This window comes from Dreissena polymorpha, chromosome 1, assembly GCF_020536995.1.
Source record: "Dreissena polymorpha isolate Duluth1 chromosome 1, UMN_Dpol_1.0, whole genome shotgun sequence".
In the NCBI taxonomy this organism is placed as follows: Eukaryota; Metazoa; Mollusca; class Bivalvia; order Myida; family Dreissenidae; genus Dreissena; species Dreissena polymorpha.
In genome coordinates this window covers 119,478,730-119,506,607 of record NC_068355.1, presented here as the reverse complement: position 1 = coordinate 119,506,607, position 27,878 = coordinate 119,478,730, and the positions used below count along the sequence as shown (strand labels likewise).

General features: G+C 36.1%; 1 protein-coding gene across 7 annotated transcripts in view; it reads left to right on the top strand.

Annotated features, from left to right (window-relative positions):
* LOC127846943 (uncharacterized) overlaps positions 1-27,878 on the top strand; it is a 115,597-nt gene that overhangs the window by 36,235 nt on the left and 51,484 nt on the right. For 5 of the 7 annotated variants that reach the window (XR_008033748.1, XM_052378381.1, XM_052378429.1 and 2 more), the window contains 10 exons: positions 944-1,105; positions 3,160-3,219; positions 4,133-4,233; positions 6,767-6,909; positions 9,246-9,537; positions 11,676-11,768; positions 13,260-13,383; positions 17,649-17,725; positions 19,282-19,393; positions 21,989-22,081. Coding sequence is in view for 6 of the 7 variants with exons in the window: in XM_052378381.1 (XP_052234341.1) it covers positions 944-1,105; positions 3,160-3,219; positions 4,133-4,233; positions 6,767-6,909; positions 9,246-9,537; positions 11,676-11,768; positions 13,260-13,383; positions 17,649-17,725; positions 19,282-19,393; positions 21,989-22,081 (1,257 nt within the window). In the remaining variant the exon portion in view is untranslated. The remainder of the gene's footprint in view (positions 1-943; positions 1,106-3,159; positions 3,220-4,132; positions 4,234-6,766; positions 6,910-9,245; positions 9,538-11,675; positions 11,769-13,259; positions 13,384-17,648; positions 17,726-19,281; positions 19,394-21,988; positions 22,082-27,878) is intronic. The other 2 variants (XM_052378421.1, XM_052378413.1) reach the window with 1 other exon arrangement.

Sequence of the window (27,878 nt, the reverse complement as noted above, 5' to 3'; positions counted from 1 at the left end):
TTAGTTTCACAATTTTTAAGCTACAAGACACGTTTTTATTTCAGTGATCAACAGATTTTTTTACCAAGTTATTTGCCCATGGATTTAGATGACAAATTACACTCGACATATACTTTGATGACTGTGAAGAAAACTTTCTCCTAATTGTTAAGCAATGACAAATATGTGATCACCATAAGAAGTAATATATGTAAGACAATTTTTCATCCCAGAGCAGCTTCTCAAATTCCTGCTTTATTAACCCTTTAACAGGTTGGACAAAATTGTGGACAAATAGTCACATTTTCTGTTATATTACTAGTTTTGCTGTTATATTACTAGTTTTGTTGGGGGGGTCAGCATAAGTTACAATATTACCCATGGATATAATTCACAATAAATCGGCACTCACCCAATCTTTATTGGGAACTCCTCTAAGTTGGGTGAATGAAAAATGAAAGTCAGTTGCCGACTTGTGAATGAATAACTTAACTAACTCTATAATGTACCTTACATGTATAATCCTGTGAAATAAATTTGATAAAATTCCATCTTTAGCAGAGGATAATAACCTACAATGACAAGAACAGTATTCAAAAATGTCATAATCACAAGGGTTTCCCAATGTTTTCGTGATCGGTCATTGCCATTGAAAATGGGGATATTCAGCACAGTTATGTCTGCACATCAGACAAAGGTCATCATGATGGTAAAAATACCGGTATTTGTGAGTTTTTAATAAGGAAATAATGCTTATTCACTTTCACTTGTTCATGGACAAGTAGAACATTATAATGTTTCCCCACCCTACATATGAATAGACATGCTTTTTAAATGTTCTTATTATTGAATATATGAATATATAAACTGGGGCTTTTTTGGTTGAACTGCTTTAATTTCAATGACTGGTAAAAAGGTCTAGTTAGATTAGTAACTAACAAGTCCTGTGTCCATGTCTTTGCAGGGTATTTCTATCTTTGTAAACAGCCTGATGCGGGAAATTGACAGTATGTTCAGCAGTCCACACCACTTCCTGTTAGGTGTGAGTGTACCAGCTCTCAGCCCACAGAATCCAGATGTCTGGATCAAACACTACTGGGAACCTGAGAAAATACAACAGGAAAAGGTACACTAATATGGCATTCATATGATTAATTTTAAGAAAAATGTATTCTTTTTAATGCAGGGGCTTTTTTTCCTTCTAAGAGAATGGCTAAGGACGGCCATTTCATTATTTCGACACGGACATTTCACAATTAATCTAGCAAGGCCAAAATACTTATAAAAAAAACGTCCATTTTTAATTGTGAGAATGGGACTTTTTGGGCTTAAAACGGTCAAAAACAGCAATTTCACAAGTCAAAATTACAATTTGATTTCAAATTTTACATAAGCGAGACAAGATATTGACTGTGGTTAGACTTTTCTATGGTTTTAGATAGAGTTTACCAGTCAGAATACATGTTGTATTGTTTATCTAAATGTAAGTGGTTATTTGTTGAAAGAAAAAGTGACATGACAATAAAAATATGATTTTAATGCATTATTTAAAACATTTTAATATGATGCAAGTATTAAACATTCTTTTACTCTACTAATTCTTAACAAACAGAATTTCACAAACAGAATTTCACAATTTTTATAAGTTTGCGAGTTTTAGTTTTTTAGCTCACCTGAGCACAACGTGCCAGGTTTTTTTTTTTACTAAGAAAGTGACGCCGATATCTCAAGAATGCTTTACGCCTAGGATCATGAAACTTCATAGGTATATTGATCATTACTCGAAGATGAAATAATGATGAAACTTGACCAGGATGTTCGTCTGGACAATATCTACCGTAATTACTCTATGTTTTCGGACACTCTAAGTTTTCGGACACCCCATTTTTTTGCAAAAATAATTATTTTTCGTGACTCTTTATTTTCGGACACACGAGTGTTTGTCCATTATTTATGTCTCTAAGTTTTCGGACAGTATATTTTACAGCGCTATTTTACTGAATTTCGATCCTGTTTTCGATATCTAATGACACTTCGATCATAGGGTTTTACAACCAGATTAACATCATAAAACATTGCGGGTGCATGCCTGAGGGTAATGGACCATTACATTTGCGTTTTTGGGTAAATAACCTTGTAAACTGGTATTAAACAATGGTTTTGCCCGATAGCATAAGCGTTATGACAATTACCAGGGGTAGTGCCAATTAACAGTTCAATTATCTTCTGCAATGGTACTACCCCTTCTCAGTAAAATAACTGTGACAAATACATGTACTAAATGTTTCAAAGTGTGATGCACCTTATTACACGTTTTACGAACAATGGAAGGTGTTACACAACAACTATCGGAAATGAACAAAGAATTCATAGTTTGCTTTTTATTGCATTAAGTACAGGTTCATACAAGCCTGTATCGGTACATCACATGCTCATTTTTGAACTCGTTGGTCAAAGTACAAACTTGTGGTAACTTTCTGTCAAATAAATTAAGCATTTACAATTATTTAAAATGCAGTGCAAACATGTATAACTGTAATTTATACTATACGGCATGGTATTTTACAAGCGCATGCTATTACCGGTAGTCGTTGATACAATTGACGCTATTTTCGGACACTTCCATTTTCGACTCTAAGTTTTCGGACACCTGTACTTTGTTAATATTTTTTGTATCTAAGTTTTCGGACACGAATTTTTTTTATTATTTTTAAGTGTCCGAAAACATCGAGTTATTACGGTAGGTCAATTTTGACATTTGGTAAAGATTGAATGAACCGACTCCTCTCAGGTGAGCGAACTAGGGCCATCTTGGCCCTCTTGTTTATAGTTATTGCCCTTTGTTAATTTTAAATGTTGTATGGTGCAAAGCTTGACAATTTTAAGCGTTATTACCTTAAAAGTTCTTAGAAATTATTTCAGGGAAAGGCAGGGCTAAAGAACATAACACTTTATTCCATATTTTTAGAGATATTGCCCTTTGTCAGTATTTATACTTGAATTTTGTCTGGAGCATATCTTAAAAATTATGAGTTGTATCAATTGGATCTAATTGAAGGGATGCATATCCATATTTTGAGAATTATTTCCCTTTGTTATTTTGTTTACAAATGAATTTTGTCCATTGCATGCCTAGAAACTACACTAGGTATCAACTTGAAATTTCATTATTTCTTCAAGGAGACATTCCTTCAGAGGCTCAGTGATGCTGTCATTGGCAACCGCTACATTTCTGTTGAGGTAAGAAATACTGAAGGAGGGGTGCCTTGGCTTTCCATAATTTATGTATTTTAGTAAATGTTACAAAATAATTGGTCTGAATGATGCTTGGTTCTGTCCTATATTTGAACATCCATGTATTATCCAATCATCATTACAGTCTGACATGTCTAATGGTGCTGCGTATCGTTATAGCTTCAACATAACATATTCATTTTAAAAGGTTTGGAAGGTGAAAACAACATAAGAGAATATTGGTAAAAGTTTGTCCAAACTTTACTGGGTTCATATAATTATATAGATCAACTTATCCGAAATCAATATATTTCCAATAGTGATATTGGCATAATAGCTGCATTTGCTCACAAATTGTAAATGCTTACACTACTTTCCAAACATATGTGTATTGTATATGCATTTTAAAAAATTGTAATGTTCGTTTGTTGTATTTGTGTTGCATATTTAAAACATTTTTAAACATAATAATGCACGAAGTATAATATAACTTTTCAAACAAGGAACAATGTAAAATACAAACATTACATATTTATTTTTGCTGAATGTGATTATTATTTACAGCCATGTATGATATCAAAATTTCATTAACTTTTTGACATTTTCTCCTAAGTTAAATCCTTGGAATTGTTGTTTCCTTTCAGTGTATATTCCTGCTAGACCCCTCATATGTGTCATATGTAATTGTTGTTTCCTTTCAGTGTATATTCCTGCTAGACCCCTCATATGTGTCATATGTAATTGTTGTTTCCTTTCAGTGTATATTCCTGCTAGACCCCTCATATGTGTCATATGTAATTGTTGTTTCCTTTCAGTGTATATTCCTGCTAGACCCCTCATATGTGTCATATGTACCTTTCAGTGTATATTCCTGCTAGACCCCTCATATGTGTCATATGTAATTGTTGTTTCCTTTCAGTGTATATTCCTGCTAGACCCCTCATATGTGTCATATGTAAAAGGTGAAAAGCAGTATGGGTTCAATTTCATTGAAGTTATCGAAGAAATGAAGGAAGAAGGGTATGTACACAATTTTAGCAGTTGTTATAAGTTATCGTTAGTATTCATGTTATGTGATATGCAAAACATTGAAATGTGGCTTTTTTATACAAAATCAAACATTTGTAAATGGAATGTGTTTGGATAAGTTTACAGCTTAGTAATATTAATATATGTTGCAATTAAATATTTCAGTTATTCATTTGGTAATAAATACTAATATAGTGTCTCTTGACATAGTGTTTAGCTATTTATAAATTAATTCCAGTTGGTATGTCATGCTATTTTGCTTGATAGTAAACTTAACTAAATTGTATAACCTTATCAAATTTGAATTTAATTAATATGTAAACCATGCTTTCTTCAATATCCTGACTTAATGGTATCTTGATGCAAAAACTTGGTGAGTGTAATTTCCATTTTTGCTTGATAAAAAAGATGCATGTATGTCCCTTATTTGTTCATGCTGAAAAGGAATAACAGTATAGTTAAATACACCGACATTTCTTTGTAAATTTGAAATATGTTATTATAGACAAAAACATGGTATAGCGATAAACTAACCAATAATTGCATGTTATTTCATGATTTAAATGTACTTTTGCCCATGCATGGTGTTGTTGTGTGTGAGAGTGAATCGTAAAGGTGCTTATTTAAAATTTGTACTTGGAATGCAGATATGATATTGCTAGTAATTATTGATGAATACTTTGTTTAGTCACAGAATAGTGTATAGAAGAAAAGTAAAGAAAAAGTAAGTCAAAAGGGCACTATAAATGCACCCAGATTTATAACATTAAGTTATCATTAAATGTATGGAAAAGGAACGAAGAAGTTTTACATCAAGCAGGATATTGCTTAGTTGTGTTTTTTACATATATTTAGGAAAGTACAAATGTTGAAAAGTAATGCGAGTCAAGTTTATGATTTAGATACATGTTGCACATCAAAGGGACCTTTTCACATTTATGTAAATTGAAAAAAAAATGTTTCAGATTTGCAAAGTTTCGTTGTAGTTATGATATTTGTGAGGAAACAGTAATACTGAACATTATTACATGCTCTAAAATATAAAGCGTTACAAACGTGAAACAATTTAATAATTTGGAGAGTTTGGTTGTTATCGTTATATTTTGTGAAATTACGAATATTGCTATACAAAGTATCAAATATACAACTCACAGTATGAGCACTGATGGCCAAGTTGTTTAAGTGCTAGATTTTTACTCCAAGGATCAGTGGTTAGAGCCCAGATGATAATAACTCTTGTCTTTCTTTAAAATGCTAGTTTTTTACTGGAGATATTTAATTTTATAGTTCCAATGTTCACATTTATAAATTCAAAGCATTTAATTCACACTTTAATACATGCCAAAATCTGTGAAAAGGTCCCTTTAAAGCGTGTTAAGTATGTGTTTTTGATGCATGTTGCACAGCGATGTGTGTCTAGTATATGACGTGGATACATGTTAAATTCTTCTATGGGTGAAGTAAATAACAGGGATACATGTAGGATGATTATATGTGTCTAGTATGTTATGGATAAGCTTGTTGCACAATAATTTGTTAGAAGTATGTTTTTGGGGATACTTGTTTCGGTTGATGAGTTTTAAGGAAATTAGAGGATTAAATGTTGCAGAGGGATGTGTTTTAAGTTCATTATGGTGATACCTGTTGCACAGCCAATTTGATGATAATTACAGGGTTAACAAAAAACAAAGTTACAAAAAGTTATTATGTGATGCATTATCACTTCATAGGCTAAGATGATATTGATGACCACCTGCCCAGGCTCATGTCTGAGCTGTTTTTAACCCTTCTGCACTTACTTATTGCTATTCATCACTTACCCAGTACTGTCTGTGTCTGACATTAGAATGTATGTACTGTAATTAACCTAAGTTTTTGGACACTTAAAAATAATATAAAAAATTAATGTTCGCAAATTTAGATGCAAAAAATATTCAAAATTTACAGGTGTACAAAAATTTAGAGATAAAAATTAAGGTGTCCGAAAAGTATAATTATAGAGAGTAAATGCAATAAATAAATGTACAATAATTTTCTTTTGAATAACTATTCTTTTTCTACTTAAAAAAATTAATACAACTTCACAGCTTTGCTAATTCTTGCCTGAAATAATATAGAAAAAAGAAGAAGAAAACATTGTGCTTCCTTAACAGGACGACACAGTGTTGCAAATGCTGTCTGGTGAATCCATTATTTTTTACCGGTATATATGGTTATTTACCCAATTACGCAAATGTAATGGTCCTTGGCCCTCAGGCATGCATCCACCAGGTTTAATGACCTCATCTGGTTGTAAAAATCTAAGATCGGAGTTAAAACAGGGCCGAAATCTGTAGAATAGCTCGGTAAAATATACTTTCCGAAAATTAAGAGACATTAATTATGGACAAAAACCAATAGGTCCGAAAATTAAAGAGTCATGAAAAATAATTAGGTTTGTTAAGAAAGAGCGTGTCCCAAAACACAAGAGTGTCCGAAAACTTAGATTAATTACGGTACTGTAACTTGTTAAACCTGGATGCAGGCTTTCCAGTTTCTGTGAGTACCCAATGGCCAGTCTTCACGAGGGTGTGTTCTTTGACCAGGCCCAGGCTGAGGCGTACATGTCTGTCTTTCACCCGCAGATGGCTGACTTTGAAACAGCAGAACCATATGAGGCAGGGGAAGGTAATCACTGCCATATCCTGTCATCAACCAACTGTTCTTCCCCTATTTAGCTAACATGTACTAATCTTTAATTATTCCCGCAAATGAAGATTGAGAGGGTGTAAACCCGGTGTATATTAATCTCTCTTTCCATAGATTTGTTGGTCAGTTGCTTAGCTTACATATTAATACAGGGGTATAAGTCCTGTTTATGACATAGATCTAGTTAATATGCTCCATAATTTTTATGTCCCCCACTATAGTAGTGGGGGACATATTGTTTTTGCCCTGTCTGTTGGTCTGTCTGTTGGTCTGCAGGCTTTTTCCGCCCTATGCCACGGGTCCGAAATTCGGCCCCATTCCCAATGCAAATCTGTTTGTTTTTTTCCCAATTGAAAAAAAAAATTCCCAATTTTTTTTTTTTACCCTTAAAATATATAAGTTGACCTGATCTGGTGTAGATCATAGATCTAAAATAGAAAGTATTGCATAATTAAATTATCTGTTGCCTTGAATTTGTTTTTAAAACTGTAAAATATGTTAATGATTATTTAAGACTTTCCTTATTTTCCTCAAAATCCGGCGCTTCGCGCGATTTTTTTCATCTCACCCCAAATTCAGATTAAGAAACCTGCACTTATCACACATGTTTGTAATATTTTGTAAAATTTTAATAATAAGTTATCCAAATAGTCGTTATTTACCAGTTAACGGCTTCTTTGAAATATAAGAAACACTATTTACATGCGATAATTTTTCTCAAATGAGCCAATTTTGCGATTTTTTTTTTCCCAAAATGGGGGTTTTCACGACGCGAAATTCCCAAAATTCCAGTGTGGCGTTTCCCCAAAATGGAGCGTAAAAAGCCTGGTCTGTCTGTTGGTCTGTCTCTGTTGGTCTGTTTGCGCCAACTTTAACATTTTGCAATAACTTTTGTTATATTGAAGATAGCAACTTCATATTTGGCATGCATGTGTATCTCATGAAGCTGCACATTTTGAGTGGTGAAAGTTCAAGGTCAAGGTCATTCTTCAAGGTCAGAGGTCAAATATATGTGGCCAAAATCGCTCATTTTATGAATACTTTTGCAATATTTAAGATAGCAACTTGATATTTGGCATGCATGTGTATTTCATGGAGCTGCACATTTTGAGTGGTGAAAGGTCAAGGTCAAGGTCATCCTTCAAGGTCAGAGATCAAATACATGTGGCCCAAATCGCTTATTTTATAAATACTTTTGCAATATTGAAGATAGCAACTTGATATTTGGCATGCATGTGCATCTCATGGAGCTGCACATTTTGAGTGGTGAAAGGTCAAGGTCATCCTTCAAGGTCAAAGGTCGAATATATGTGGCCCAAATCACTTATTTTATGAATACTTTTGCAATATTGAAGATAGCAACTTGACATTTGGCATGCATGTGTATCTCATGGAGCTGCACATTTTGAGTGGTGAAAGGTCAAGGTCAAGGTCATCCTTCACAAGGTCAAGGTCATCCTTCAAGGTCAAACATCATATAGGGGGACATTGTGTTTCACAAACACATCTTGTTCTAACTTGGCATGACCAATTTGTTTATAAATTCGCAATAAACAACTGAAAAAAGTAGTTCTAAAATTGAATCACAGATACACTAGCAACTCCGACAGGCCTTTTCCGCCCTATTCCACTGGTCTGAATATCGGCCCCATTCCCAATGCAAATCTGGTTGTTTGTTCCCAATTGAAAAAAAAAATCCAAATTCCAATTATTTTTTTTTTTAAACCTTTGAATATATAAGTTTTCCTGATCCAGTGTAGAAAAGGCCTGGCCCTTTCTCCAAAGTCAGATTTAAACAAAAACCTGCATTTATCACACATGTTCATAATATTTTGTAAAATTTTAATAATATGTTATCAAAATTGTCGTTATTTACCAGTTAAAGGCTTCTTTGAATTATAAGAAACACTATTTACATGCGATTATTTTTCACAATTGAGCCAGTTTTGTGATTATTTTTTTTCTCAAAATGAGGTTTTTCACGATGGGAAATTCCCAAAATTCCAGTGTGGTGTTTGAACATTTAGATGTTGAAACTGTTAAATGAAGGAAGTATTGAAACTCAAGAAAAATAATCTTGAGAGAAATTATTTTGATTATTTGATTATGTTCTTTTAAGGCAAGTGACCAATTACAATACAGAAAATACATTCAACTTTAAACTGATCATAAAAATTATCGAAAGTGGGAAGACCTCCTCGGAATGGTCCATGCTAAGCATTGGGTTTTTTAATTAAACCAGTTAAATGGCATGCTAAATCTCAAGTTAAGTCTCTGATTTAATATTTACCATATCTCTTACACGTGTGTTACAGGTGCCCCACCTCTTAGCCCAGGCATTGGTTCCTTGAGCAAAGGCTCTGCAGCTGGAAACCTTAACGGTAACGGTCGCAGTAATGGGAATGATAGTCAATCCCGTGCGGCCTCAGCACGCTCCATGAACCAGCGTTTCTCAGCCAATCAGGCTCGAGATGTGAACAATGTGCAGAAACATGTGCATGACAGGCTTGACCATGTGAACCCTCGCAGGGTCATGATTGACGGCTTTCGGTTCGGTGATGAGAAATCTACAGGACCGTTTGCCTGGCAGATTACTACACCGATGAAGTGAGTATCCTTAAAGAAGTGGATTTTCCATTTCCATTCAGGTACAAACATGATGTGGTATGATTCATACTAGTTACTTCTGATGAAGGCTAATGCCGAAATGTGTATTGTAGTTGAATAGGTAATTTTAAATGGACACAACTGGCCTGTTAATGTGATGGTTGTCGGGACAGAGGTTTATCTATGTAAAAAGGCCATAAAACAGACCCAAACCAAAATTGTAAAAAAAAATCCAAATGTCTCCTCTTTTTTTTTTAAGAACAATGATTAATACATCTCATTTTTATTTTATAAACATTTAACAAAGTAAATTACTATAATTTATATATTTTTTTCCCAAAATGGCCAGGAAAATGCCTGTTGTGTCAATATTTGTTAATAAAAAAAACTCCAAATTCGATTCATTTTGTTGATTTGAAATTCCCAAAATAGTCATTTTATCAACTTTAAAAATCCCAGTTGTACTAGTTTCCTTTTCCCCAAATGGCTAGAAAAAAAACGCCGGATAATACCTTGAGTGGTTATCTGGATTGTGTCCAGGATAATACCTTGAGTGGTTATCTGGATTGTGTCCAGGATAATACCTTGAGTGGTTATCTGGATTGTGTCCAGATATATCACATAGGTTGAGGTCCCTAGAATGAGTTGTTTCAGCTACAAATGCAGAATATATAGTACATCTACAATATCAGACAGCTAACAGTGTGTATCTACATTTATATATACCTGCTTTATGTGTTCCCAAAAAATACATGTTGTATCAATCGGTAAAATACAGAAATAAATCCCGTATTATGCTACTCGCTAGTTTTCCAATTCCGTATCACCATACTAGCCGGACTACTTTGAATGGCGTCACTTTGAATGCAGAAAATTATAAGAGCATTCTTGGTTAATTATGAACGCTTAAACTCATTTTTTTAACTTAAATGATTCAAAGTCAATTGTTTCAAGTGTTTGTATCAGTCTCATGGCTTGCGCTATTTCGTATCACACTCGAGGCTCCGCCTCTTGTGAGATAGGTCATCACACAAGCCACTCGACTGATACAAACACATGGAACAATTGACTAGAGTCATATTCCGTATGTATTTACCAAGCAAATTGTTCAATCTGCTGTCATTTGCATCTATTGGTGTTTTACAAATCAGGGATGATCATTCCGCTGCATTTTATGAGTCCTTGTACATTTGTTACTGTATAGGGAGAGTTTTGATCTCAGATATAATTATCTCTTATGCAGTGACATTTTGACCCTCTCATTCAGTGCTAAGACCCTTTCAAGTGTTCACCAACCTGTTTTCTTATATTTGAGAATTAGGAAAAGACACTTTAAGTGAAGAATGAGTTGGTGAATATTGACTGGATTATATCAGTATGGTCAAGCAATAGGTTACCTGGTTGATGCTTAGATCAGATTTATTTGCATATTACATTGCATATTTCTACACATTTTGACTGCTAATTCTTTTCCAACAAGCAACATTCTTCATAAATAATAGTGTTGTTTTTTTTACTATTGAATTTCAGTGCCTTAAAGTAAGATTTTTAATCAAAGTTCATTTTGTGCTACATGTGTTTGTTGTTTGATTATTGTTTATTCATTTCTTAGATTGTTAATGAGTTTTGTTGAGTGTTTGTTTTTTCAACCATGCTCTGATGTACTGTTGGTTACATTTAACAAGTGAAGCTTTTATTGTATTTTTTGGCAAATTGTATTTATAACAAAAAGCATGGTTAATGCTTTTAAAACTTGAATTTAAAAAATCACATTGATTCTTAGGGAGTATATTTATTATTTAGGGTAATAGAAAAGTCAGAAGATGCATTTTAACCGTAACTTTAAAAAAAAAATTATTTGAAAACAGTTAAACAGTTTAAACAGTAATATTTTTTATGGTATCATTTTTGCACCAAAGGGTCTTTTGGTTGTCTTGTTAAATACTTCACTATTTATGAACCAAATGTGTACCTGAATAAGGCTTCTTTCGCAGACACATAAAAATGGCCTTTTGTGACAATAAATTTGTTATTTATCAAACACTGTTATGTGTAACATGTGTTGATGATATTTAATGAAAAAAGAACAAACCAAATGAACGAAACCAAATCGCTTGTTTTATTCTGTTATTGTGCAGGGCTAACTATCAGCGTAAGATTGCTGGGTATTGGCGAGAGGTGGAGCTCTTTGACATTGTCTACAGTGTCATCATCCTTGTACTCATGAACAGGTACGCAACAGTGCTGTGCTCATTCTGTCTAACTCAAGGATTGAGCAGATTTGTATACCTCCAGCATATGGATATGCCTTGGAGGAAATTATATGGAGGCAAGTGGCGTGCCCATTTTTTTGTCCTTCAGTTTAACCCAATTTAACAAGTTTTGTTTGACATGATCGAATAACGTCTAAAAAAACCTTAGATACATGAAGGGATTATGTATTTAATTATCATCAACACATCTGCTGATCTCATTTTTTCCTTAACAGTGACCTACTTTTAACTGAGGCTAATTCGAAAGGTCCAAAATCTTGATGAACACAAAATGATACGTTTGTTTTTACATCATCTACACCGCTTGTTACAAAGCTTTGAAACTTGAATGAATGATATCTATGAACAGTCTCATTTCACTAAACATTAATATCTTGTGCTACAAAGATTTTATACTTCCATGGATGTTATCAATTAATGGTTTCAACATACTCACAACTTTTGACCTCAGTTTCACCTTCACATTTGCATTCTTTTCAATTATCTCTCAATTTTGTGTGTTCCCATGACCACATTTGTTGATACAAAATATGGATCCCTGGGTCCCATTGACTGAATATTTTTCACAGAACTGCTTTTCTCAGTTCAATAACTTTGTATTTCTTGTCCTTTGCTGAATAACATCAATCCATCAGCCCCCAGTTGTTCAAAGTTGTAACCATAAGTACAAAGTAGTTAGCTCTAAGACAATTTTTGTATTTTTAAATGAGATAAACCTAGCTATGATATCAAAGCTTCTGAAGTAGTTGTGCAGATTTTTAATGGTGATAATTATATAAAAGAGTATAACATTTTTGTATACTTTTTTTTGAATCATACAAATTATAAGTTTTTAAAGCACAAATTGAAATTGTCAAGGACTGGGAAGAGACAATAATGAGCTAGTATGATGTGTGAAAAAAGGTTGCGGTGATAATGTACATATGGTGTTAACTAATGATTCAGGTCCTGTGAAATTATCCTCTAAGTGGGAGTGTTCACACAGTCTAATCCTCAAACACCAAGCACTGGTTTTACCCAGGATAGAGACTCAAAAGTGCCTCAATAAGCCTAATAGAGTCGTGTGATGTGAAAACTGGGCTTAATGCATGTGTGTAAAGTGTTGTCCCAGATTAGCCTGTGCAATCACAGGCTGTTCAGGGACGACACTTTCCGCCTAAACTAGATTTTGCTAAGAAGAGGCTTTCTTTAAACAGAAAATATCATAAAAGCGGAAAGTGTCGTCCCTGATTAGCCTGTGCGGACTGCACAGGCTAATCTGGGACGACACTTTACGCACATGCATAATGCCTAGTTTTTGCAGAACACGACTCAAATACAGCTAAAATAAATTGTTGTAACTCATTGATTTTACAAGTGTAACATTTGTTCGTATCAAATGTGTGTGTTACAGGGAAGCATATGGAGACGACAAGTGTAACATTTGTTCATATCAAGTGTGTTTTACAGGGAAGCATATGGAGACGACATTCTGGTGGAGGCGTGGCGGATGCTGCATGCGACCTCAGGCAGTCTCTACCTGCTCATGGAGTACAATAAGAGTCTGAGGGCTGTCATACAGGCAATTGCCACAGTAATGGGCTTGAGAATCTCTCCCATGTGTTCATATATGAGGCCTTTATTTATAAACTGGTTTTGCTTTAATGTTTTTCCTTGTTTTTGTTATTTCAAATATTTTATTTTTTTTTAACCATTTTTAGCTCACCTGTCACAAAGTGACATGGTGAGCTTATGTGACCGTGAGATGTCCGGCGTCCGTTGTGCAGCCGTGCGTGCGTGCGTCCATCAACAATTTGTCTGTGTAGACAGTAGATGTCACAGTTTTCATCCAATCTTTATGAATTTGGTCAGAATGTTTATCTTAATGAAATCTGGGTTGGGATTGTATTTGGGTCATCTGGGGTCAAAAACTAGGTCACTAGGTAAAATAATAGAAAAACCTTGTGTAGACAATAGAGGTCACAGTTTTCATCCAATCTTCATGAAATTTGGTAAGAATGTTTATCTTGATAAAATCTGGGTTGGGATTGTATTTGGGTCATCTGGGGTTAAAAACGAGGCCACTAGGTCAAATAATAGAAAAACCCTGTGTAGACAATAGAGGTTACAGTTTTCATCCAATCTTTATGAAATTTGATCAGAATGTTTATATTGATGAAATCTGGGTTGGGATTGTATTTGGGTCATCTGGGGTCAAAATTAGGTCACTAGGTCAAATAATAGAAAAACCCTGTGTAGACAATAGAGGTCACAGTTTTCATCAAAACTTCATGAAATTTGGTAAGAATGTTAATCTTGATAAAATCTGGGTTGGGATTGTATTTGGGTCATCTGGGGTCAAAAACTAGGTCACTAGGTAAAATAATAGAAAAAACTTGTGTAGACAATAGAGGTCACAGTTTTCATCAAATCTTCATGAAATTTGGTCAGAATGTTTATCTTGATGAAATATGGGTTGGGATTGTATTTGGGTCGTCTGGGGTCAAAAACTAGGTAACTAGGTAAAATAATAGAAAAAACTTGTGTAGACAATATAGGTCACAGTTTTCATCAAATCTTCATGAAATTTGGTCAGAAGTTTTCTTTGTGAAATCTGTGTTGGGATTGTATTTGGGTCATCTGGAGTCAAAAACTAGGTCACTAGGTCAAATAATAGAAAAACCTTGTGTAGACAATAGAGGTCACAGTTTTCATCCAATCTTTATAAAATTTGGCCAGAATGTTTATCTTGATAAGATCTGGGTTGGGATGGTATTTGGGTCATCTGGGGTCAGAAACTAGGTCACCAGGTCAATTAATAAAAAAACCTTGTGTAGACAATAGAGGTCACATTTTTCATCCAATCTTTATGAAATTTGGTCAGAATGTTTATCTTGATAAAATCTGGGTTTGGATTGTATTTGGGTCATCTGGGGTCAAAAACTAGGTCACTAGGTCAAATAATAGAAAAACCTTGTGTAGACAATAGAGGTAACAGTTTTCATCCAATCTTTATGAAATTTGGTCAGAATGTTTATCTTGATGAAATCTGAGTTGGGATTGTATTTGGGTCATCTGGGGTCAAAAACTAGGTCACTAGGTCAAATAATAGAAAACCTTGTGTAGACAATAGAGGTTAGATTTTTCATCCAATCTTTATGAAATTTGATCAGAATGTTTATATTGATGAAATCTGGGTTGGGAATGTATTTGGGTCATCTGGGGTCAAAAACTAGGTCACTAGGTAAAATAATAGAAAAAACTTGTGTAGAACATAGATGTCACAGTTTTCATCAAATCTTCATGAAATTTGGTCAGAATGTTTATCTTGATGAAATCTGGGTTGGGATTGTATTTGGATCATCTGGGGTCAAAAACTAGGTTACTAGGTAAAATAATAGAAAAAACTTGTGTAGACAATATAGGTCACAGTTTTCATCAAATCTTCATGAAATTTGGTCAGAATGTTTTTCTTTGTGAAATCTCGTTTGGGATTGTATTTGGGTCATCTGGAGTCAAAAACTGGGTCACTAGGTCAAATAATAGAAAAAGCTTTTGTAGACAATAGAGGTCACATTTTTCATCCAATCTTTATAAAATTTGGTCAGAATGTTTATCTTGATAAAATCTGGGTTGGGATTGTATTTGGGTCATCTGGGGTCAAAAACTAGGTCACCAGGTATAATAATAGAAAAACCTTGTGTAGACAATAGAGGTCACAGTTTTCATCCAATCTTTATGAAATTTGGTCAGAATGTTTATCTTGATAAAATCTGGGTTAGGATTGTATTTGGGTTATCTGGGGTCAAAAACTAGGTCACTAGGTCAAATAATAGAAAAACCTTGTGTAGACAATAGAGGTAACAGTTTTCATCCAATCTTTATGAATATTTGATCAGAATGTTTATCTTGATGAAATCTGGGTTAGGATTGTATTTCAGTCATCTGGGGTCAAAAACTAGGTCACTAGGTCAAATAATAGAAAAACCTTGTGTAGACAATAGAGGTAACAGTTTTCATCCAGTCTTTATGAATATTTGATCAGAATGTTTATCTTGATGAAATCTGGGTTTGGATTGTATTTCAGTCATCTGGGGTCAAAAACTAGGTCACTAGGTCAAATAATAGAAAAACCTTGTGTAGACAATGGAGGTCACAGTTTTTTATCCAATCTTAATGAAATTTGGTCAGAATGTTTATCGTGTTGAAATCTGGGTTGGGATTGTATTTGGGTCATCTGGGGTAAAAAACTACGTCACAAGGTCAAATAATAGAAAAACCTTGTGTAGACAATAGAGGTCACAGTGTTCATTCAATCTTTATGAAATATGGTCAGAATGTGTATCTTGATAAAATCTGGATTGGGATTTATTTGGGTCATCTGGGGTCAGAAACTAGGTCACTAGGTCAAATCATAGAAAAACCTTGTGTAGACAATAAAGGTCACAGTTTTCATCTGATCTTAATGAAATATGATCAGAATGTTTGTTTCTTAAAATCTGGGTTGGGATCGAATTTGGGTCATCTGGGGTCAAAAACTAGGTCCCTAGGTCAAAGTTTAAAAAAACTTGTGTAGACAGTAGAGGTCATAGTTTTCATCCAAACTTAATATAATTTGGCCAGAATGTTAATCTTGATGAAATCTTGGTTTGGATTGTATTTGGGTCATCTGGGGTAAAAACTAGGTCACTAGGTCAAATAATAGAAAAACCTTGTGTACACAATAGAGGTCATCATTTTCATCTGATCTTAATGAAATATTGTCAGAATGTTTATCTTGATAATATCTGATTTTGGATTGTATATGGGTCATCTGGGGTCAAAAATTAGGTCACGGGGCCAATTCTAGTAAAACCTTGTGTAGATGAAAGAGGTCATAGTTTTCATCACATCTTAATGAAATTTTGTCAGAATGTATTAATTGATGTAATCTGGCTTGGGATTGTATATGAGTCTGATAGAATTTAAGTTGATGTATCAAGGTTAGTCAGGTCAGCCATTCAGGGCCATCATGGCCCTCTTGTTATATATTTATATATGTAAAATTATATTTGTATAATTTACTTTTCATTTCAAATTTTTGACGAGGCTGGCTAGCTCAATTGGTAGACCTCTGATGTTGGGTTCTTTCCCAGCATAGCAACTTTTGTGGTGCTAGGTCAAGAACCTTTCCTGCGGCCATTCTCCCATACTTCTAATAGGGACCTGAATCTGGGTCTGTCTGCCTGAAACTAGTTGAGTTTTTTAGGGTCATCATGGCCCTTTTGTTTTCTCGAATGATGTGATACATGTAACTCAAGCTTAGGAATTCCCATTTTAGTGTGTGTATTTGTTTTTTGTAAAATAAACAATTAAGCATTCCTTAAACTATGACAAATATTTTTAATGTCTCTTGATGGTTTTTGAGTAGATTCTTTTGCAAAAATATGTATAAACTCCCACTGAATTTAATAAATTGCCAGCAATTGCAAATTATGTTCTAAATGTAGTAGGCATGGGAAAAGTTAATGCAATACAATAACATCATTTTTCAAATAACCAACAAATGAACATAAACACTGACAATGTTCCCGAAAAACTATGACTAATTTTATATCAAGTAAAAAGTGGAATTGCTGAGATGATTTATTAGGTCTATTTTGGTGTAAATGAGGGTAAACACACATCATATAAAAATGAAAACCAACATCTAATCGTAATGCAGCTTTTAAACAAAATTGCTGATATTTTTCTGATGTTAGAAAATTGAATGTCACACCCCAAAAGAGGTAAACAATTAAAGAATGTTTGCATACTTGTATTTGTTATAAAAACAAGAAAGTTGTCTACAAATGTTCTTGTTTTGTTTTGTAAATGCAGACATCCGACTATGCGGTCATTCAGCCATTGTTGAAACAGTACCAGGACACTGTTGTGGAATTCCTTCTTAACCCACTGTAAGTAATGGACATTCTGAATAACTACGTATTGACTTCACAAAAAAATATAGTTGTGTTATAATTGATCTGTTGTCTTCTTAGCTATCAGGAGGTGCCTGGTTCAAACCTCACTCTCAGAAAGTGTTCTCAGGATTTCCCCCATAGACACCAGCAGAGCTCCAGATAAGGTTTTGTGAAATTCTTAACGTTGCTACCAAATTTTCAAAAATAATTCTTAACTCTAATATTTTATTCTTAACGTTACTACTAAGTTTTGGAAAATAATTCTTAACTTTTCTAAATGGCCTAAAAATAAATATTAATGGTTATTTTCATGCAAAAAATCAAAATTAACATACAAGCAACTTAATTTAAACGAGTTCAACAGTGTCTATTCAGTATTATACAATTTTATTTTTCAAATACCTTCATATGCCCAAACTGTGCTTAGATTGCATGCCTTCGATGAATTTTTACATATTTCACAATTAAAACGGGTCTCCCCTTCAATCTTTTCAAAGATTGGCCACGGGAATTGTCCCTTCCACTCGTTCAATGTTTTTTTGTTTAAGTTTGGACCCGTCGTGGTCGCGTTTTTTTTTAGCTTTTCCAACTGTTTCAGCAACTGAACATACAACATCGTATAAGATCTTTTCTATAATGTCTTTCTTAACATTCAACTTCGGCTCACTTTGCGTACAATATGTTAAAAGCGTGTTTTTGCACGCTTTGTAGTTTTTTAGGACGCTCTCTGGGCGCCACCATTGTTTTTTGACAGATAGACTGTACACGCCGCTTTTATTGGAAAAAATGCGCTTTGTTAAACAAACCCGATAACCATTTTATATAAGCACCGAAAAGATCTTTAATACGCGAAAAGAACGCAATAAAAATCGATACGAACCGATGTAAAAATAATATTCGTAACTTGATTTTGTAATTGTTAATGGTACGACAAGATTTTAAAATGAATACGTAACGCACTTGAAAATAATTCGTAATTACAAAAATACGACCCTTATCTGGAGCTCTGGACACCAGGTATGTGTTTTACCCACAGTTAGGACTCAAGAGTGTCTCAGTAAACATAAAAATAAAGTAGGCATTCAAGGCAATCAAGCTAAAATAAATATACTAATTATTCAATAAACCATTAATTGCATTTGATGCCATTCAAATGAGCACAGTTTTAATTGTTAAATTTTCACTTAGAAACGTGTGAACATCAAAAGTAAGCGAACACATGTTATCATTTATTTCTTTACCTGTTCCAAATAAAACGCGAGTCCCTGCTGCCATTGTACACTGTGTGCTATCAGTCCATTGAAATATTGTTGCTTTATGACATATTTTTATATTATAATTTCCTATTTTCCATGGTGTTTTTTTTACTGTAAACCATAAATTGAATGATAATTTTTGTAGAAATGTGCCCTGATTTGCATTAATTTAGAAAGTTACACAATATACATACTCCTAATTCTGGAGAGATTTTACTTGAAGATGCAATGTCTAATGTTCACCCAGAAGGAGATGTACGCACTGAAATGAGTTTGGTTTGTGTGTATACACAGACTGGAGAGAAGTCAAGACCATAGGACTGTGGGATACTCAATCCTGTCCAGGGTAGAGGACATGATCCGTGCACCAGATATGGAGTTTGGGTCTGCTACTCATCTCCAGTTTGTAAGTAATAAAAAAGTTAAAGCTGGCCAACTGGTGGGCGGGTGGGCGTGCTGGCCCCTGAAACAAGAAATTTATTATCAATAATTCAGTTTGCAGTGACCAATTTGAATGAAACTTGGAGATGTTACAGATATGCATGTAGAACTAGTTTGGATTTATCTGGGGCATGTTGGATCAAGGTCAATGCTACTAAAAATAAAAACTGTTTCCTATAAATGTTGAATGTAAAATTTGCATTGACATTTTACATGTTTTTTGAAGCGTTAACCTTTAATTGAAGGACCAGTCAGGTCAAAATAACTGTAAATAAAAATAAACAAAACAGCAAAGGGATAGTTTCAATAACTTTACTTTTCTTTAATCAATCTTGATACATCTTCAGATATGGCAAGCATAAATGAAGAACTAAATTATCATTTATTTGGGTGTGTCAGGGTAAGGTAAAGGTCAAATTGGCTAACAGTTTGCTAAAATTAGAAACACTGTTTCTGCTCAATAATTTGAGTTTAGATGGTGATATTGCACCAAACGTTTGTATGTAGGTACACTGTAACTTCAATATAACGCGCTCCGTTATAACGCTGAATCCAATATAACACGGGGGGTGCTTGGATCCCATTTTTTCTCCAACCTTCCATTTGATTTCTGATTCAAATCCTTATTATGCAGCTTCATGTATTTTCAGACAATTCAAAGATGGCGGCAATCACATGTTGATGGCTTTATTCAACCGTCCGTTGAAATGATTATAATCGCTTCGAGGTTTAACAACACCGACAGCTAATTGGTGTTAATCTGTTGTGTAATGTCAATAAAGGTGTGAAAAACTCGCTTGTCAGTGTTTATTACATGTATTTCTCATCAGAGAGGTTCGGTGCGATAATTATCATAAGTTAAGTGCAAGCGGGATAGTTATGCAATTAAAGTCGTTCAAAACGATTAAAACATTCCTACTTTGATATGGTTGCAGTTTGACTATATTAAATGAGCGGCTGTGAAATATATTGCCCACTGTATAAAACAACTTTTTCTGTCATTTCATTATCATTCTTGTATTATGTCATTTAATCTTTCAGTTCGTGTATGAGAAATTAAATAATCCAGACGATTTATTTACATGCGAATTGTTAACAGAGTTTCACTTTCATTTTTGCGCGGTATCAGAAAGTCCCCGGGAAACACGTTTTTTGCATGCGTATGACGCAATAAAACATTTCTTTGTACATGTATCGTATTGCATTCAATCTTAATTTAAAGTCGCTCGTCCAATGAAAGCTCTGCCCCATAATGCACTGTACTATTAACACTCTTGAAAATGGCATATGCGTACGGTTGTGTTTACGAATTTCTTAAACATATATCGTCATTAATGTTCAAGATTATTATTTTATGTTGCAATTTTATTGGATTATTGGATAAATGTGCACATAATAAATTCGGTATGTATACTGTGATCGATACGATTCGGTTTATATGCATGTATTTGCAGATGACAACACAGCATGGCAATATACATGACCTATATTATAGGCTATACTATACCTGTTTTTTTATAGCGCCCTGCAGTAAATGAGCTCAAAACTTATAACGCAAATCCGTTTATAACGCTGTTTCGCGGCTTGGACCCCATTGACCACGCTATATTGGATTTACAGTGTAGTTAAATGAACCTTATTGTTGAATACATTTTGGGCCCAACTGGCCTTGAGTCAAGGTCAAGGCTATTGTAACTAAAAATGGAAAAACTGCAAAAAGGTGGTTTCTAGTAAATAGCTTAAATTTGCATGGACCAATCTCAATAAAATTTGGATATAGCATGCTTGCATAAATAGATAGTCTTTGTGGCGTGTAAGGTAAAGGTCAAGGTCACTGTTACCCAAAATATAACAAAATGGTCTACTATCAAAAACTTGAGTATGGAGGTATTGTACTGACATTGTGGGTGTTGGTAGATAAGACACATATGTAGCTTAAGATTTTATTTGGGGCAAGCCATGTAAAGGTCATGGTAACTATCATTGAAATTATAACATTTGTTTTTTGTTAATAACTTGACTTTGGATGGAAGTACATGTATTGCACTGAAGTTTCAGATGTAGGTTGCTAATTTGCACTGAAGTTATTAGCAACCTAATATTGCACTGAAGTTTTGAATGTATGTTGCTAATATACAGACCTATCATGGTTTTTCATTATGAGCCAAATGGGTGAGGTCAAGTTCACTGTTAGAGATATTATAAAAAAAGGTTCCCTCTTAAAGACTTCAGTGTTAATGGGGCATTGACCGAAAATAGAAAAATTGTTGCTTGCTTAATAATTTGAGTGTAGATGAGAAATCATGTTGAAATAGTGTGTGGGGGGTAGCTTACATGAATACCTAGGTTGGGATTGCTCAATTAGTTTAATGAATATGAATGCCATGTTTCTTGTTTATGCTTATTCTTAAGTTGTATTAAAACTACACTCAACCAGCCAATTCACAGGGATTTATAGAAATTTACATAAGATTTTTGTCACAATGAACCATGTGGCAAGAATAAAAACATTTGAAATGTATACATTAGACATTAGATAATGTCTTATTTATATTGACAGACATTGCGGGGCCTCAAGAACATCAATCTGTATCTGCTACCTCTACTGATGGAGCTTGCTGAGGACAGTCTACAGAACTGCCCGGTCATTTTGGTAATGTCACCTTTTATTACTGAGTCTTACATGGTATTTCTCAATCTGAGGCCAGTCTACAGAACTGCCCGGTCATTCTGGTAACGTCACCTTTTATTACTGGGTCTTACATGGTGTTTCTCAATCTGAGGACAGTCTACAGAACTGCCCGGTCATTCTGGTAACGTCATCTTTTATTACTGGGTCTTACATGGTATTTCTCAATCTGAGGCCAGTCTACAGAACTGCCCGGTCATTCTGGTAATGTCACCTTTTATTACTGAGTCTTACATGGTATTTCTCAATCTGAGGCCAGTCTACAGAACTGCCCGGTCATTCTGGTAACGTCACCTTTTATTACTGGGTCTTACATGGTGTTTCTCAATCTGAGGACAGTCTACAGAACTGCCCGGTCATTCTGGTAACGTCATCTTTTATTACTGGGTCTTACATGGTATTTCTCAATCTGAGGCCAGTCTACAGAACTGCCCGGTCATTCTGGTAACGTCACCTTTTATAACTGGGTCTTACATGGTGTTTCTCAATCTGAGGACAGTCTACAGAACTGCCCGGTCATTCTGGTAACGTCACCTTTTATTACTGGGTCTTACATGGTGTTTCTCAATCTGAGGACAGTCTACAGAACTGCCCGGTCATTCTGGTAACGTCACCTTTTATTACTGGGTCTTACATGATGTTTCTCAATCTGAGGACAGTCTAAAGAACTGCCTGCTCATTCTGGTAACGTCACCTTTTATTACTGGGTCTTACATGATGTTTCTCAATCTGAGGACAGTCTACAGAACTGCCCGGTCATTCTGGTAACGTCACCTTTTATTACTGGGTCTTACATGATGTTTCTCAATCTGAGGACAGTCTACAGAACTGCCCGCTCATTCTGGTAACGTCACCTTTTATTACTGGGTCTTACATGGTGTTTCTCAATCTGAGGACAGTCTACAGAACTGCCCGCTCATTCTTGTAACGTCACCTTTTATTACTGGGTCTTACATGGTATTTCTCAATCTGAGGACAGTCTACAGAACTGCCCGGTCATTCTGGTAACGTCACCTTTTTATTACTGGGTCTTACATGGTGTTTCTCAATCTGAGGACAGTCTACAGAACTGCCCGGTCATTCTGGTAACGTCACCTTTTATTACTGGGTCTTACATGGTGTTTCTCAATCTGAGGACAGTCTACAGAACTGCCCGGTCATTCTGGTAACGTCACCTTTTATTACTGGGTCTTACATGGTGTTTCTCAATCTGAGGACAGTCTACAGAACTGCCCGGTCATTCTGGTAACGTCACCTTTTATTACTGGGTCTTACATGGTGTTTCTCAATCTGAGGACAGTCTACAGAACTGCCCGGTCATTCTGGTAACGTCACCTTTTATTACTGGGTCTTACATGGTGTTTCTCAATCTGAGGACAGTCTACAGAACTGCCCGGTCATTCTGGTAACGTCACCTTTTATTACTGGGTCTTACATGGTGTTTCTCAATCTGAGGACAGTCTACAGAACTGCCCAGTCATACTGGTAACGTCACCTTTTATTACTGGGTCTTACATGGTGTTTCTCAATCTGAGGACAGTCTACAGAACTGCCCGGTCATTCTGGTAACGTCACCTTTTATTACTGGGTCTTACATGGTATTTCTCAATCTGAGGGCAGTCTACAGAACTGCCCGGTCATTCTGGTAACGTCACCTTTTTATTACTGGGTCTTACATGGTGTTTCTCAATCTGAGGACAGTCTACAGAACTGCCCGGTCATTCTGGTAACGTCACCTTTTATTACTGGGTCTTACATGGTGTTTCTCAATCTGAGGACAGTCTACAGAACTGCCCGGTCATTCTGGTAACGTCACCTTTTATTACTGGGTCTTACATGGTGTTTCTCAATCTGAGGACAGTCTAAACTGCCCGGTCATTCTGGTAACGTCACCTTTTATTACTGGGTCTTACATGGTGTTTCTCAATCTGAGGACAGTCTACAGAACTGCACGGTCATTCTGGTAACGTCAGCTTTTATTACTGGGTCTTACATGGTGTTTCTCAATCTGAGGACAGTCTACAGAACTGCCCGGTCATTCTGGTAACGTCACCTTTTATTACTGGGTCTTACATGGTGTTTCTCAATCTGAGGACAGTCTACAGAACTGCCCAGTCATTCTGGTAACGTCACCTTTTATTACTGGGTCTTACATGGTGTTTCTCAATCTGAGGACAGTCTACAGAACTGCCCGCTCATTCTGGTAACGTCACCTTTTATTACTGAGTCTTACATGGTGTTTCTCAATCTGAGGACAGTCTACAGAACTGCCCGGTCATTCTGGTAACGTCAGCTTTTATTACTGGGTCTTACATGGTGTTTCTCAATCTGAGGACAGTCTACAGAACTGCCCGCTCATTCTGGTAACGTCACCTTTTATTACTGGGTCTTACATGATGTTTCTCAATCTGAGGACAGTCTACAGAACTGCCCGCTCATTCTGGTAACGTCACCTTTTATTACTGGGTCTTACATGGTGTTTCTCAATCTGAGGACAGTCTACAGAACTGCCCGCTCATTCTTGTAACGTCACCTTTTATTACTGGGTCTTACATGGTATTTCTCAATCTGAGGACAGTCTACAGAACTGCCCGGTCATTCTGGTAACGTCACCTTTTTATTACTGGGTCTTACATGGTGTTTCTCAATCTGAGGACAGTCTACAGAACTGCCCGGTCATTCTGGTAACGTCACCTTTTATTACTGGGTCTTACATGGTGTTTCTCAATCTGAGGACAGTCTACAGAACTGCCCGGTCATTCTGGTAACGTCACCTTTTATTACTGGGTCTTACATGGTGTTTCTCAATCTGAGGACAGTCTACAGAACTGCCCGGTCATTCTGGTAACGTCACCTTTTATTACTGGGTCTTACATGGTGTTTCTCAATCTGAGGACAGTCTACAGAACTGCCCGGTCATTCTGGTAACGTCACCTTTTATTACTGGGTCTTACATGGTGTTTCTCAATCTGAGGACAGTCTACAGAACTGCCCGGTCATTCTGGTAACGTCAGCTTTTATTACTGGGTCTTACATGGTGTTTCTCAATCTGAGGACAGTCTACAGAACTGCCCGGTCATTCTGGTAACGTCACCTTTTATTACTGGGTCTTACATGGTGTTTCTCAATCTGAGGACAGTCTACAGAACTGCCCGGTCATTCTGGTAACGTCACCTTTTATTACTGGGTCTTACATGGTGTTTCTCAATCTGAGGACAGTCTACAGAACTGCCCGGTCATTCTGGTAACGTCACCTTTTATTACTGGGTCTTACATGGTGTTTCTCAATCTGAGGACAGTCTACAGAACTGCCTGGTCATTCTGGTAACTTCACCTTTTATTACTGGGTCTTACATGTTGTTTCTCAATCTGAGGACAGTCTACAGAACTGCCCGCTCATTCTGGTAAAGTCACCTTTTATTACTGGGTCTTACATGGTGTTTCTCAATCTGAGGACAGTCTACAGAACTGCCCGCTCATTCTGGTAACGTCACCTTTTATTACTGGGTCTTACATGATGTTTCTCAATCTGAGGACAGTCTACAGAACTGCCCGGTCATTCTGGTAACGTCACCTTTTATTACTGGGTCTTACATGGTGTTTCTCAATCTGAGGACAGTCTACAGAACTGCCCGGTCATTCTGGTAACGTCACCTTTTATTACTGGGTCTTACATGGTGTTACTCAATCTGAGGACAGTCTACAGAACTGCCCGCTCATTCTGGTAACGTCACCTTTAATAACTGGGTCTTACATGATGTTTCTCAATCTGAGGACAGTCTACAGAACTACCCGGTCATTCTGGTAACGTCACCTTTTATTACTGGGTCTTACATGGTGTTTCTCAATCTGAGGACAGTCTACAGAACTGCCCGGTCATTCTGGTAACGTCACCTTTTATTACTGGGTCTTACATGGTGTTTCTCAATCTGAGGATAGTCTTCAGAACTGCCCGCTCATTCTGGTAACGTCACCTTTTATTACTGGGTCTTACATGGTATTTCTCAATCTGAGGACAGTCTACAGAACTGCCCGCTCATTCTGGTAACGTCACTTTTTATTACTGGGTCTTACATGGTGTTTCTCAATCTGAGGACAGTCTACAGAACGAGCGGTCATTCTGGTAACGTCACCTTTTATTACTGGGTCTTACATGGTTTTTCTCAATCTGAGGACAGTCTACAGAACTGCCCGCTCATTCTGGTAACGTCACCTTTTATTACTGGGTCTTACATGATGTTTCTCAATCTGAGGACAGTCTACAGAACTGCCCGCTCATTCTGGTAACGTCACCTTTTATTACTGGGTCTTACATGATGTTTCTCAATCTGAGGACAGTCTACAGAACTGCCCGCTCATTCTGGTAACGTCACCTTTTATTACTGGGTCTTACATGGTGTTTCTCAATCTGAGGACAGTCTACAGAACTGCCTGGTCATTCTGGTAACGTCACCTTTTATTACTGGGTCTTACATGGTGTTTCTCAATCTGAGGACAGTCTACAGAAATGCCCGCTCATTCTGGTAACGTCACCTTTTATTACTGGGTCTTACATGATGTTTCTCAATCTGAGGACAGTCTACAGAACTGCCTGCTCATTCTGGTAACGTCACCTTTTATTACTGGGTCTTACATGGTGTTTCTCAATCTGAGGACAGTCTACAGAACTGCCCGCTCATTCTGGTAACGTCACCTTTTATTACTGGGTCTAACATGGTGTTTCTCAATCTGAGGACAGTCTACAGAACGAGAAGTCATTCTGGTAACGTCACCTTTTATTACTGGGTCTTACATGGTGTTTCTCAATCTGAGGACAGTCTACAGAACTGCCCGCTCATTCTGGTAACGTCACTTTTTATTACTGGGTCTAACATGGTGTCTCTCAATCTGAGGACAGTCTACAGAACGAGCGGTCATTCTGGTAACGTCACCTTTTATTACTGGGTCTTACATGGTGTTTCTCAATCTGAGGACAGTCTACAGAACTGCCCGGTCATTCTGGTAACGTCACCTTTTATTACTGGGTCTTACATGGTGTTTCTCAATCTGAGGACAGTCTACAGAACTGCCCGCTCATTCTGGTAACGTCACCTTTTATTACTGGGTCTTACATGATGTTTCTCAATCTGAGGACAGTCTACAGAACTGCCCGCTCATTCTGGTAACGTCACCTTTTATTACTGGGTCTTACATGGTGTTTCTCAATCTGAGGACAGTCTACAGAACTGCCCAGTCATTCTGGTAACGTCACCTTTTATTACTGGGTCTTACATGGTGTTTCTCAATCTGAGGACAGTCTACAGAAATGCCCGCTCATTCTGGTAACGTCACCTTTTATTACTGGGTCTTACATGATGTTTCTCAATCTGAGGACAGTCTACAGAACTGCCTGCTCATTCTGGTAACGTCACCTTTTGTTACTGGGTCTTACATGGTATTTCTCAATCTGAGGACAGTCTACAGAACTGCCCGCTCATTCTGGTAACGTCACTTTTTATTACTGGGTCTAACATGGTGTTTCTCAATCTGAGGACAGTCTACAGAACGAGCGGTCATTCTGGTAACGTCACCTTTTATTACTGGGTCTTACATGGTGTTTCTCAATCTGAGGACAGTCTACAGAACTGCCCGGTCATTCTGGTAACGTCACCTTTTATTACTGGGTCTTACATGATGTTTCTCAATCTGAGGACAGTCTACAGAACTGCCTGCTCATTCTGGTAACGTCACCTTTTATTACTGGGTCTTACATGATGTTTCT